At 49.7% G+C, this 14,401-nt stretch overlaps 1 protein-coding gene across 4 annotated transcripts in view; it reads left to right on the top strand.

The window, feature by feature from the left end:
• LOC118213932 (amyloid-beta A4 protein-like) overlaps positions 1 to 14,401 on the top strand; it is a 31,460-nt gene that overhangs the window by 7,486 nt on the left and 9,573 nt on the right. For 2 of the 4 annotated variants that reach the window (XM_035393189.1, XM_035393188.1), the window contains exons 2-7: positions 8,421 to 8,588; positions 9,960 to 10,089; positions 10,416 to 10,528; positions 11,042 to 11,232; positions 11,487 to 11,725; positions 12,245 to 12,412. In XM_035393189.1, coding sequence (XP_035249080.1) covers positions 8,421 to 8,588; positions 9,960 to 10,089; positions 10,416 to 10,528; positions 11,042 to 11,232; positions 11,487 to 11,725; positions 12,245 to 12,412 — 1,009 coding nt within the window. The remainder of the gene's footprint in view (positions 1 to 8,420; positions 8,589 to 9,959; positions 10,090 to 10,415; positions 10,529 to 11,041; positions 11,233 to 11,486; positions 11,726 to 12,244; positions 12,413 to 14,401) is intronic. The other 2 variants (XM_035393191.1, XM_035393190.1) reach the window with 1 other exon arrangement.

Raw genomic sequence — 14,401 nt, 5'->3', positions numbered from 1 at the left:
CACCCCAAAGCTTTTTTGAAACAAATTTTAGCACTCCGAGCCAGGGAAATACGCTTAGGCGCCATGGAAATGTGGCTAATGTGTCTTACTGCGTCAACTCCCCTCCCTCCAGATTGATGCTTTCTTTTCTTGCTGTTTCTAATTTAACGAATTCATCATTTGCTTTTCTATTAGGGGGTGAAAAAAAATCACATTTACTGATAAAAATGGTTCCTTCACAGCATGAAATCATCATGGTTTATGAATGTTGTTTCTATACACAAATATAAAAAGAACATTTGATTGTTTGGCGTGCTGGTTTGATAATTTTGTTTAGCAACCCTGCATATTGCTGAATCTAGCCTAATTAATAACTGGGAGTAGAACATAATGTATTCTTGCACATGCTCCAGAGCTGGTTGTGACCCTGCTGTGTGGTTTTGAAATGTCTCTCTCCTTTTCAAAATGGAAATTCTTTTTTCTTCTTCTTTTTTTTTTTTATAGGACTGCAGGCAGTCTACCCGTGTCATGTATTTTTCCATTTTGTTCAGAGAGGGTTACAGATAGAGACTGGATCAGCTTATGGAAAGTGCCGTTTCGTGGAATCTGACCCACAGCCACATTGGCGGCTTTAGATATGGTTTGAGAGTAGGCCATCCTATTGAATGCACTATGCGGTCTACCCAGACGGTCTTGGTTCAGTGGTGGAATTTGTGATCCTGTCCACAACGCCTGGCTTGCAGGGCAACCTGGTGCTTAGTGCTGAGTTGAGGGGGGAGAGTCCAGCCCAGGCTGCTGAGGAGGGGTGAGGTGTTGAGTCCAGGGCACTCTCTCTCTCCTGCTCTCTCACCCATCTTCCATGTTCCACTTGTTGCTTTTTATAAACAAACATTCTCTTAGTTCTAATCCAGCTAAATCTTTTTGTAAACAACTTCAAGTTGCTGTTAACCTGTAGCTCTCTGGAGAATATATTCCTCCATCATTTGGAGTTTTTCCTCAGGTACCTGCAGCACTGTTGCCTCTCATCTGCAGGGGACTCCTTTTGAAAGCTTTCTTGAGTGGAGGCAACAGTGTAACATGTCACTCCACCAGATCTCTGCTCCAGTCTTGCACTCATTTAGAATGGATTGTCTGCATTTGAACAGTTTTCTTTCGTGCTGTGAAGACATTTTAAGGACTGGAATTGCAGGGGCATTATGAAACCTTGTGTGATTAAGTCCATGTGGGAGGTGTGGACATGGAGCTCCAAGTGCACTAGAAACACACCTCATTTTGAAATGGCCAGTCAGATGAATTAGGTGTGAAGGCGCTCTTCTTCTCTACGTCCCACACGTCCTCCTCTTCCTCTCACTTTATTTTACCTTCTTTCATTGTCATTGGCAAGTTGTCCACACCCTGCCGCCCTCGGTCTGTGTGTGTGTGCGTGTGAGTGTGTGTCCTGTCAGCAGAGCAGGTCGTGGGATGAGAGGTGTGAGGTTCTACAGTGGGCCCATTGTGTGTGCGTGTTCTCCTCACGAGACTGGAGGTCACATGACTTGGTGAACTGGGCCAGCGGTTGGGGGGGGGGGGGGTGAGGGCTGTTGCTAAGAAACGTGGGAGGTTTCAGCATTTCAGACAAAGGAGTATATTGGGGGGGGGGGGGGGGGCAGCTGTCAGAATTGCGCTCGCCTCTCCTTATGGCTGTTTTTTTTTCTCCAGACGCAGCGGAGAACGTGTGCTATCGCAGCAGCACAGTGCACTGCTTAGTGGGTGGTGAGTGTGTGTGTGTGTGTGTCTGTGCGTGTGCACGCAAGGGTATGGCATTTGCATCTGCTTCTGTTTCTATTCTGTTTGGCTGCATTTGAGAGTGTCAGCCACCCTGCTACCACCCAACACCCCCCCCCCCCGCCCTTCCAAACTTCACTTTCTTACTTCAGCCTGCTCTCCATTCTTAGCCCCCACCCTCACGAGGCTGGAGTGAAGGCCTGAAGGACGGTGGCTGTCCAGGAGCAGGGCTGAGGCTGCAGACGTGGGTTTACTGAGGCATGCACTTTGTGGGCTTGTCTCTGTGGAGTGGAGGGAATGCTAATGCGGCGCAGTGCAGCGCATGCAGGCGTCAGCCGCCACCGCTGCAGCCGCCGCCACAGCCGGGGGGGGGGGCGGGTGGTGAGAACCAGAAGGCCAGCCAGCGGCAGCCGCCTGTTCGCTTGATTTACCCCCCCCCCCCCCCCCCCCCCCCCCCCCCCAATTCAAATCGAATCAAATCTTTATTGTCCCGCACGGGGAAGTTCAGCTGCAGCCAGGCGCCACAGCGCAACACGTATTACAGCGGTGTTCCAGCACGATGATCTAAAAACCATAAAAGGCTAAAGCGCTAGTATATATAAAAGCATGACATCGGTCCAAAGCACATACTGTAGCACACAGGATCAGGGACAAACGGTACACGGTAACGGAAAGATCTCAGAAAGTAAAGACAAGAAAAGAGCAGATGATCAAGCACTGAAGTGCTTAAGAGTAAAAGATCACTTGAAAAATTCAGAATACTGATAGCTGTATGAATAAGAGACTTTGAATATTTTAGTCCTGGAAGACAGGATACTATCTGAGCCTGAGGGCAGGGGCTCAGTCTCCCTGTGTTGGGGGCTGTGCAGGGCAGTCCAGTATGGCGTGGGCCTTCCTCAAGGCCTGCCTGTCATGAAGATCAGACAGCTGAGCTCAGCGCCCATCCAGCCCAGGCTTTGTGACGCTCGCAGGTAGACGTGCGTTGGGAAAGAAGAGTGTGCAGGTTTATGCACTAAATGCTCTACATGCTCTGGAGGATTTTGACAGATACAAATAAGCTTTCATGGTGCTTTTACGGAACTGCCAGGATAGAGTACATGGGATGCTGATTGCTACTGGGACAAAGGGGTGTAGTTTAGGGATATACTTGGCCCGGTGGCTGGGCGGGGGCTGGTGTATTCTCGGCGGTTGCGTTCAGGTTCCTGTGCAGACTGCTGCTTCCTGACCATCGCCTGTGAAGGACAGGAAATGCAGTGCGCTGGCCTGACCACCAGTCCCAAATGGGTCCACCCGCATATGATCCCAGATGGACTGTGTGCGCGTGTGTGTGTGTGTTTGCGTGTTCATGTGTGCGCATGCACATGCATGTCTATAGGTGCATTCGTGTCATCCAGTGTCCATCTCGCTGTCCAAATAAGGCGTTATGCACCATTGTGCTCACAGACAGGAAGCTGGAGGTATTCTCCCCCGCCCTGCTCCTGAGGCCACCGTGTCCTGACACCACGTCATTAGCAGGCAGAGGTGGGCCCAGTGCTGGTGTGGTCCACATTCCCAATATCACTGCCCCTTCCTCCCTTTGTGTTCTGGCTGTGTTTTCATGCTGTGGGACAGAGAGCAGAGGATTGATTGTGTGGCCTCTTGGCCAGGTCTCCCGTGCCAGTTACATTATTCAGTCTCGATGGGACTTCAGGGTGAAACTTTTTAACTTTTAGCTGCAGTTCAGGCCATGTTCCCATTTTAAGTTTTTAAAAATGGTTTATGTGTGAACAGTTTTTATCATTTTTATTGTGTCTCTACGTTGGTGTGTTGTAGCACAGATGAAACCCACCACCTCGTTTCGTTATGCAATCTTGGATTGTATAATGACTGTGAAGTTGACCTTGAAATAAAGGTTAAATAAAAAGATAAGAGAGTTACGGGAGGTGCATTAGATTAGTATTAGACATGGGTGTAGTAGCTGTCAGACAGAGCTGAGGATTGCACCCACAGTGCATTAGGCGGTGAAGTCGCAGATGAGATGAGCTGCTTTAATGGATGGCCAGCTGTGCCTCTCACAGGCTGCTTCGGGGGCTCGTATCGAACACTTCCGCCCGCCCGTGTGCAGTCTGTCTCCCCGACGTCTCTCTGCTGTCCCACCCTTTCTCTGTCCTCTTTTTATCCTCTTTTTTTTTTTTTTTTTGGTCTTGCCCTAGACTCCTTGTCAGTCGAAATATTGCCGGTATGTCTTTTGCCTTCTTTTTCTCTTTCTCTCTCTGCAGTACTAATTTCCAGTCCCCCGGCAGGATACGATAGAAGCGAGGGAGTGAGACGGAGAAAGAAAAAGAGAGAGGGCGCGGGGGGGGGGGGGTGGGGGATTGATGTGCAGGCTGTTAGTGGTGTTAATGCTTTGGAACCTCCCCGGGGCATATGTGCTAATCCATGTGGCCGGACCCGGTGTGGTCCAGCTGTCACCCCCTCCGTGTGACACGGGCGGTGGGAACGTCCCTGCCCCCACTGTAGCAGGAGCCGCGATGGCGATGTCCGCCCCGGCCTCAGCAGCCCGTCCGGCCGCACCGTCCAGCCCACAGGCTGCGAGCGGGGCCGGCGGTATCGGGACCAGCTGTGCGGCAGAGCGGCGGGATCGCGGGTCACCATGGCGCCGGCCAGCTTCCCCCCCCCCCGCTATCGATCGATGACACGCCAGGGTTAATCTGTTCCGCCGGCTGGGGGAAATGTTTCATCAGGGCGCTCGGTGCGTGGGAAGTCGTGGGTGACCGTCCAATCACAGGCCAGGCTGCTGTGTTCCCCCAATCCAAAACGCTAACTCAAACCAGTCGTGCTGCTGTGATGTTAATGTGGGATGTGTGCGTTTCTTTGCTGGGGGGGTGTATGTGTCCACCGCTGCTGTGCCTGGCTGTGCCGTTGGGAGTATATCTGCCTTTCTCAGAGATGTACAGGAGGCTGCTACTGAAGTGCGGGTTGAGGTTTTGAGGACGGTGTTAAGTTTCTCTCTTACGATTTAGAAGCTTCATTTTGCGTGAGAGTATTGCAAGCTACTTGTGCATTACGAAATGACCGTGTGTGTGTGTGTTTGTGTATACGCACGCAGGCACACAGTGGCGAGAGGGAAACTGTGCTCAGGGTTGTGTGTGCTTTCTAATTAAAGATGGTACTCTCAGAGCACCTGAAGTTTCTGTCACAGTGAGTTAGAGGAGATCAGGAGGGGATTAAACAGCACTGTCTGCTGGATTCTCTTCAAGTCTGACTGTTAATGAGCAGAAGATGGTGATTCTTCAGTGGACAGAAGATGCAGGAGTGTGTGTAGAACATAATTAATTAATTAAATAAATAAATAAATAAATTGAAATAAATCAAATAAAGGACTATGTTGTTCTAGCCCCCACCAGAAAAACTACATCCCTGCACCGTACGCACACATGAGCCTCGTGCTTTTGACCTCATGTACCTCTAAACACAGTTACTCCAGAATGCACCTGTTCTTTTTTAGTAACGTGTCAGACATTTCTGTTTCTGTCCAAACGTTATTCTCTTCCTGTCCCTCCACCGCCTGTGTCTGTTCACTTTTGTATCCGCGGTGACCTGTTGGGCAGCCTGTCATCGCGCTCCCATTTTTCCCCTGTGACCTCTCCTTTGTACACACCCGCTCCCCAACACAAAGGAGTCTTTGACTGCCGTTCTGTCCACCTCTCTCTTCCTGCACTGAACAAAAAAAAAAAACAAACAAAAAAAAAAAAAAACTATTTTTCTAAACACTCACAAACATGCGCGTGAGCCCAAACACATTAACGTTTCGCTTGCTGACGCGGCACAAAAAAAAATTGGAAAAAAACAAACGCTCTTGTGCGCACCTATACCAGGCTGTGGGCACACGCAGACGGTCTGTGGTGGGGGAGGGGAGGCGCTCCGTTGTCTCTGCTGTTTGTGCATTGACCGTGCGCTCAGTGCTGCCACCTGTCTGCGCTTTCCGTGCGGTAAAAGCAGTAATATTTGTTCCATGTTGCGTAAGGCAGAAAGGAATGGTTCTTTTTTTTTTTTCTTTTTGGTTACATCACTGTTTTTGTACAGATTAATGTATTGTTTGTGGAACAGGACACGGAAAGAGGGATTAGTGCAGCCTGGCACTCTAAACGTGTGTGCGTTTGCATGTCTGTCTCCTTGATGTTGGCTGACGTGAACCAGGGCACTGCATTAAGACAGTATAACACAATGGTGACAAAATGTCTCTTTCCTGCTACAAGACCTTCTATTTTAAACATTTTCAGTTTTAATGCTTTTTTGGCATTATGTATTAAAACAAATTTTGCTGAAGTTGTGGATTGCATTGTATAACAACAGGACAGTGACCGTGTAAAAGAAAATGATCATAAAAGTAAAATAATAAAAGATGATTACAATTACCAGTAGAACGACCCCTTATTCCTATAAGCGGTAATAACAATAATAGACCATAGCAACGAATGGTTGTGCTAAAATTGCTCTCCCTCCCTGTCCACCCAGCGATGACTCCATCTCTGGCTGCGTGCGCTTGTTTTGTTGCTGTAAAAATCTCTGGACTCCTGAGACTCCATTGTGCCGCTGAGCAAAGCCACTGGGAGCTGGGGGCTCCTGGGTCGGCCCCTCCCCCGGTGAAGTGAAAGTCTACGCACCTGTTAACTGCCCTCCTCCTCCTCCTCCTCCTCCTCCTCTGTGCACTGTGGCTGTCAGGAAGTGTGCCTCCCACTTAATTGGCACTAATTATAGGCCCCGTCCCTCCCTTAGGAAGCGTCCCAGTGCGCGTAGGCAGGGGGAATGTTTAATTTAGCACGGTGACGGCAGCGGGGGGTTCTGGAGCGCGCCCCCGTGGGACACCGAGGAGGGTGTCGGGAGCCGAAGCCGGGTTCGAGCGTCTGCCTGTTTTTCAGCTACGACATCTTTTCGCTTTGGTGCGTGAATGACTCCACTGTTTACGTTTGGATTGAGAGATTACCTATTTAACAGGTATAGCTCGGTGTGAGATTATATCTTTAATTATGTGGGCCAACGGGCAGTGTTGTACCATTTGAACTTATGTAGTGCTTCTGATAGCTGCAGACGATAAAGCACAGGAGGGCAGAACCCGGCATTGGCTGTGGGACAGCTGTAGTATATTTCTAGATCTCCAGATCTTCCTTGTTTATTGAAAACTAGTGCTGGGTAAAAGAATGATTCTTAAATGTCCACCACAGACAGGGTGGACATCTTATCTTGTATGTGTGTAAATAATTAAAAAATCTAATGGGACAAATAGTGGGGGAGTGTGTGTGTGTGTGTGTGATGCTGAGAGAAGGTGCACACTGGTAAATGTAGGTGTGTTAGATGTGCAACTGCTATCTATGCTTGTGTGTGCTCATTTTCAGCCTTTTGGTTGTTGGCAGGGAAGTGTTGTCTGAAAGGGGGAGGGAAAAAAATGCTTTTCTGATAGTGATGTTAGCATCAAAGGAGGTGCGTTTGCCTCTGTGTTTCTGCTGCTAAATGGAACTGAGATTGTGAGTCTGAGATGTGCAGCGAGGAGTCTCTCTTTGATTGGCTCCCTGGCACTGTTGCTGACTGACATCCGCTCTGTGATTCGTTACTGGTACTGTTGCTGCCTGGGATCTTCTCTGTGATTCGTTACTGGCACTGTTGCCGACAGATCTGCTCTGTGATTCGTTACCGGCGCTGTTGCTGGCTGAGATCTGCTCTGTGATTCGTTGACCCGTATTGCATTAACTTAATTAAATTTAATTTACTTTCAGTGCAAAAACAACACAAGCGCATCCACACGAGTTCTGTGAGCAGCAGTGAGGCAGCCGCGGCTAACGGCGCTCAGACCGTGACAGTGTCCCCGCGGCATTGTTTAAGCCCTAATGTCAGGCGAACGGCTAACGTCTGAGGTCTGGTCTGTGGCTCAGCGGGTGCGTGCCGTCGCGTCTCTGATCAGAGGGCGAGTGACGGTGCTCGCGAGCCGTCACTGACGGCTTCCGCTCCTGCTGTCGCCGCGCACCTGCCCCGTTCACCATGACGTAGCCCACTGTTCCCACTGACTCACACGGCGGAAGTGTGGGTACCAGAATCATAGATTTTATGAACGCTGCGTTTCTGTCACTTTCTAAAGGTCAGATAACCATTTATTTTCTGAGCACGAGCCTACCCAATCTCCAAATTTGCTCACTGATTAAACAAAATGTCCTGCTACCTGTTGGAGTTCATGATTCCATTAACCTTAAAAATTGGCCCCAGGACCAGATATGTAAAACAGCCCAGAAGATCAAAGTTCCACTCCATATTCGCCTTAGGTATGAGGTCCTTTATGATGAAATGTCTTTGCCAGAACCACCAATGGTTTGTGTGGCTGAAAACCTCAACTTTGGTGTCATCTGACCATATCCCTTGGTTCCATTCAAAGATCCAATTCTGAACTTCCAAATCAGAAGCCCTTTTATGGCGGTGATCTGTGATTTGATTGACAGGTGAAAGCAGGTTTCATTAGCTTATCCCAGGAGATTTCTTCATTCTTTGATGTCCTGTTTCAGTGTGATTTCGCAAAGCTGAGCTCTGTCGTTGTTGGCAAGTTATTTGCTCACTTTGTAGCCATGCCAAAGTCAAGCTTCCCTTTCAATACTTTATTGCATTTCTCACCTCTTTATCTCTCTCTTCCCGTTTGTCCCCCTTTTCTCCAGGTGCCGACAGACGGCTCAGTTGGCTTGCTGGCGGAGCCTCAGGTGGCCATGTTCTGCGGGAAACTCAACATGCACATCAACGTGCAGAGCGGCAAGTGGGAGTCAGACCCCAGCGGCACCAAGAGCTGCATCGGCACCAAGGAGGGCATCCTGCACTACTGCCAGGAGGTAGGGGAAGGGAGGGGAGGAGGGGTGGAGGAGCAAGAGAGGAGAGGAGAGGAGAGGAGACAGGAGGGGAGGGGAGGGGAAGAGTAGGAGGAGAGGAGCAGGAGAACAAGTGGAGAGGAGCAGGAGAAGAGAGGTAGTGGTGATGGAGTGCTTCACACCAGCATAGCTTGAATCTGATGACTTAATTTAAACATCTGTCCCAGCCCTCAGAAGATTTGGAGAACTCTGTAAGCACAAGTCTGACCTGGACTGGCTGAAGTAATATTCATTTTTCATAATCATAAACAAACTATATTTTGCCAAAATACAAATGGATGGTATGAAAATAAACCATGTAATTAAATTGCAAGTCATTGTGTTACAATTGGTGATTGTCTTTCTCTCAATAACTGCAAGCATGATGTAAGTGTTGCAGTTGTTTTCACTGTCCTTGAGCGATTCTGTGTAGCTAACATTGGCTAGCAGCATGTTGACTTTTCCATGTTTGTTTTTTCCAGGTTAATGCTTTTAAAATGTCTCAGTTATTTTTATGCACAGGGTTTTAGTCATAAATGTGTTTTATTATTCCGCTCCTCACACCTATGGGACACAAATTAAATTGAATTTTATGAGCGCTTTTATGAACTGACTGGAGGTCAAAAATGTGGTACTAAATCATGTGCATTCTACAGCAAATACTGCACCCATAGTCTGAATTTTATCCAGTCACATTTATAGTGTCATTTTAGTGTAAAGCCAAGTGATATGGGCCAAGGTGTCCCCAGACGGTACTCACACATAATTTGCAGCCTCTCTACAGTTCATAAATATGTCGCACATTTTCCTTGTAGCGTACAAATACACAGTGGCATTTGCCAGCACCGATAACAGTGAAATCTAAATATTTCCGTAACTCGGATTTCACCTTGAGGTATTCCCGGCAACACATTCACCAGATAAAAGTGTCCTTTTAATATCATCTTCGATTCTGTCTGCGAGTAAACGTTATGTTCCTCAGTGCGCGTTCTTCATGACAGAAAACTTCTGCTAGGAGTCACAGCAACAAAGTCTTGTGATTTTCCTACCCCCCCTGGGCTCGGATGAGTTATCAGTTTACTGAGGCTTTGCCTGTACTTAGTCAGCCTGCCTTGTTTATACAGCCTAGACCCCCCCTGTGCAATGACTGTGCTGCCCAGTAGGTGTTTTTTTAGAAAAATCAGTGTCTGGTGTCCTGAGCCTCTGCAGACAAGTTAGACTGAGGAAAAGAGAGGGAACAAGAATGGAAAGATTAAAGATTACCATTGCGAAGGTAGAGGCTGGAGAGAAGGAAGAGGGGATGAAATGACAGTTGAAAGAAGAGTGACTGGGTTCCCTTGGCCCCTCCTCTTCCAGGTGTACCCAGAGCTTCAGATCACCAACGTGGTGGAGGCCAACCAGCCAGTCACCATCAGGAACTGGTGCAAGAAAGGCCGCAAGCAGTGCCGCAGTCACCTGCACATCGTGGTGCCCTACCGCTGCCTGGGTGAGAGTGTGTGTGCGCGCGTTTGCGTGTGTGTTTGCGCGTGTGTGTGTGTGTGTGTGTGCGCGTTTGCGTGTGTGTTTGCGCGCGTGTGCGTGTGTGTGTGTGTGCGTGCGTGTGTGTGTGTGTGTGTGTGTGTGTGTGTGCGTTTGCGTGTGTGTGTGTGTGTGTGCGCGTTTGCGTGTGTGTGTGTGTGTGCGCGTTTGCGTGTGTGTGTGTGTGTGCACGTTTGCGTGTGTGTTTGCGCGCATGTGTGTGTGTGTGTATGAGGGCGTGTAATTTAGTGCTTTTGAAAGTCGGGGATGTTAACAGCTCTGTGTGTTTTTCAGTGGGGGAGTTTGTGAGTGACGCTCTGCTGGTTCCTGATAAGTGCAAGTTCCTGCACCAGGAGCGCATGGACATGTGTGAGAGCCACCTGCACTGGCACACAGTGGCCAAGGAGGTGAGAGACACACACACGCGCACACACAGACACACACACACACACGCACACACGCATGTAGGAACAAACGCATGCACGCACGCACAAGTCATAATGACGCATTTGAGAAACAAGATTATACAGTGATTTTAGTTCTTTACTACCAGGCACGTGCACATCTAGACACCAACATATGCTGAAGCATATGCCCTCCTTGCCCTGAGACAGCAAAAGGGTGCTTTTGGCTGCAGCTAATTAAAAAAAAATTATTTTGTAAAGCACAGATGCCCCCCCCCCCCACCTCCCAGTTCATGCTCGCAGTCTACCCCCAAGCCCCCCACGCCAGATTATTAGCATATGCCCTCCATAAAGTCTGTGCACAGCTCTGTTTACTACATACACAAAATGCTGAATCTACTGCCCAACTACTTTAATATTTCCTGGGCATAGTTTTATAGAATACAATTACAGTAGCCACTCACTGTTGTTAATACGCTAGCTATACACACTAAAATTTGTCAACACTTTCAACAGTCGTGTGGAGACCGCACCATGAATCTCCACGATTATGGGATGCTGTTGCCATGCGGAATTGACCGTTTCCGGGGCGTGGAGTTCGTCTGCTGCCCTGCAGAGATGGAGCGAGAGTCCGATAGCACGGAGCTGGAGGAGGATGACTCTGATGTGTGGTGGGGCGGACCGGACACAGATTACACCGATAACAGGTAAGCACACAGACAAACCTGAACCAGCAAAATTTATTTGTTGTGCCTCTTAATACAAGTACTAAATGGCATGCAGTAGTATATAATTTCATGGTTTCAAGTCATAAAATCATTCAGGCCAGTTTCTAGCCCTCTTTGGTATTACAGTTGCATACCACTGGAATAGCTCATGGCTTGATATAGCATAACTACATTACCCATGATGCAGTTCTGAACCTCACTTATCACTCGCCCTCTCCTCTCCGGCCTGAAAGCATGCCGCGGGAGTCCGGACCTACAGAGCAGGATGACGCGGGGCCTGCTATAGGAGAGGATGATGAGGATGTGGAGGAGGAAGCCCTGGATAACGACGAAGACGGTGACGGTGACGATGATGACGAAGATGACGATGACGACATGACCGACGAGCGCGATGCCAGCGAGCACACCACCAATGTTGCCATGACGACAACCACCACCACAACCACGGAGTCAGTGGAGGAAGTGGTCAGAGGTAGGAGGAGGAGGAGGAGGAGGGTGGGATTACAAATTTCCAAGGTGTCAATCATCATCCCCCTCATGCCCATTCAAGGTTTATCCCACAGTGATTCTGACTCAAAGCTGGTGCAGAGAGTATGTTACTCAGCTGTGGAATGGCATGAAATAGAACCGATCTACACGATGGAAGCCAGTGAGAGCAGGATAAAAGCTCATAGCTCCCCATAGTAGGTCTGTAGGAAAAAGCTCTTGGCTCCCAATAGGAGCACGTCTATAGGATAAAAGGTCATCGATCCCCATAGCAGGTCTATGTGAAAAAGCTCTTGGCTCCCAGTAGGAGCAGGTCTATAGAATAAAAACTCATCGCTCCCCATAGCAGGTCTATAGGATAAAAACTCATCGCTCCCCATAGCAGGTCTGTAGGATAAAAACTCATAGCCCCTAATATGAGGACTCAGCTTCTTGAAGCTGCAGATGCTAAGCAGGCTGTTTCCTGAGGTCTGAGTCTGTGCGTGCGTGTGTCTCTCCCCGTCAGAGGTGTGTTGGGAGAAGGCAGAGACGGGACCGTGCCGCGCCATGCTGCCGCGGTGGTACTTTGACCGCGACGAGGGCCGCTGCGCCCCCTTCATCTACGGGGGCTGCGGGGGCAACCGTAATAACTTTGAGTCGGAGGAGTACTGCTTGTCAGTCTGCAGCAGCGTGTGTAAGTCCCCAGGACAGACTGCTCCTAACCCTCCCAGTCCGTCTCTTCCACTCCGCGCGTCTGTCGCTAACTCACTGTGTACCTTTAGTCTGTAGAGCACTAGTGTCTCGCTAACTCTCGCTCACTCTGTACCTTCAGTCTGTAGATCACTAGCGTCTCGCTAACTCTCGCTCACTCTGTACCTTCAGTCTGTGGAGCACTAGCGTCTCGCTAACTCACACTCACTCTGGATGTTCCATCTGTACCTTCGGTCTGTCGAGCGCTGGTGTTAGTGACCTCAGTCTGTCCACACTCCGGCCCGACTCTGTTTCTCTCTATATCTCGGTGTTAACGTATGTCCCAGCTGATGTGACCGGCTTGGTGTGGCAGCGCAAGGGTGTACGGTGTTTGTGTTCCGCTACGGGGACTGTGCTGTGAACATCCGGCGGTGTGTGTCTGACGTCACAGTGCGGACACACGGCTGGAGCTGGCGAGCGCGTTGTGCGTGTTGGCGAGTTTTTGTCCATCTCTGCTAAACTGTGTGTGGCCTTGCCTGTCTAACCTCCCTGCGGTGTGTGTGTGTGTGTGTGTCTCTGAAAGAGGTAAGGCCGCCCGCACGGATCGCCTCGGTCCCCGGCACTTTCCGCTCGGTTGAGCGTGTCGGCTGTGCGAAAATGCTGCAGTGTGTGAGAACGAGGCTCCGTCCCGCACCGGCGGTCCCTGTTCTGACGCGGCAAAATATCTTTTATCTGATCTGTCCCCATCCCACTCCACCTCCCTGCTGTTACCCAGCACATTCAGAGCCCTGAACTGCGGCACGCTGTGGGATCTGAGCCCAGGTCCACCGTACACAGTGTGCTCGGAGCCTAGAACTACAGAACATTCTGGGTTCCGGAGCCACAGCCAGAGCTCCGGTGCCTGGTTTCCTTATTGGGTCAAGGCCAACAGCGAATACAGCTCCCATTGTGTCGGTACTGCATTTCGGCTTTAAAGTGGAGTCAGGTGTTCCTGCCGTCTTAAGGGCAAGCTGGCCTCGCATGACTGATCTCAATCACAGCCGACTACTAAATCCCCTCTCCTGCTGGGAACATAATTGGTTCTTTGTGAAGTGCACTGAACTGTATTGAGACACGGGACCTGCTGCTTTTTGTGGGGGGTGGGGGGGGGGGGGGGGGAGTAGAGGGGAGGGGGGCACCCTCAGTACGTCTGTCTGTGTGACCTGCGCACACCTCCTTGTCACCTTTAACCTCTCTCTCTCTCATTCACTCTCTCCGTGATCTGCCTGCTGTGCTAACCACTATGTGTCCTCACTTTGTGTGTGTGTGTGTGTGTGTGTGTGTGTGTGTGTCTGAGAAGACAACAGAGTTCATGGTGAAGCTTTCAGCTTACAGGGTGAAGCTTGAGCAGAGGGAGAGGGGTGTGTAAGTGAACAAGGGATTCTGAGTAAAGGGAACAAGTGGGGTAAGGAAAAAGCATGTGGAGATCATAGCGGGATAGGAGAGAGCGAGTAGTCTGAATGGAGAATTCAGGGAGATGTTGAAGGGAGGATACAAGGTGATGCTAAGAGCTAACAGATAGGCTGCTAGGTGGCTCATTCAGTTAAGGCACCCTACTGCGGTGCTTGGATGAGCCTCACGGCCTTGGATCAAATCCGTGCCGTGCTAACAGTGGCTGGTAGCTTCGTAGGATAACGCACAATTGGCGATTGCATCGCCCAGGGCATGGGAGGGTTTAGTCAGTTGCAGATAATTGGACCCCCCCCCAAATTTGGTTGGGGGTTGGATATACTCAGCCCCACGTTTGGTGCCAATTTATTTTTTACTTTTTAAAGAAAAGACAATGGAGAGCAGGAGATGTGGAAGGGAGAGACCGAGTGGGATCAGGAAAATGCAGCAGCGAAGGCTGAGAGGGTTCCTAGAGGTCCAGCACTTGACTGTCTTTACCAGCACCACCTGACTTTTCAATTCTCCTGTCCCTACCTTGTCGTGACACCAATCCTGCATACCCCCC

This window comes from Anguilla anguilla, chromosome 15, assembly GCF_013347855.1.
Source record: "Anguilla anguilla isolate fAngAng1 chromosome 15, fAngAng1.pri, whole genome shotgun sequence".
NCBI lineage: Eukaryota > Metazoa > Chordata > Actinopteri > Anguilliformes > Anguillidae > Anguilla > Anguilla anguilla.
Note: the sequence above shows the minus strand (reverse complement) of the source record. Positions and strands in the feature narration are given on the sequence as shown.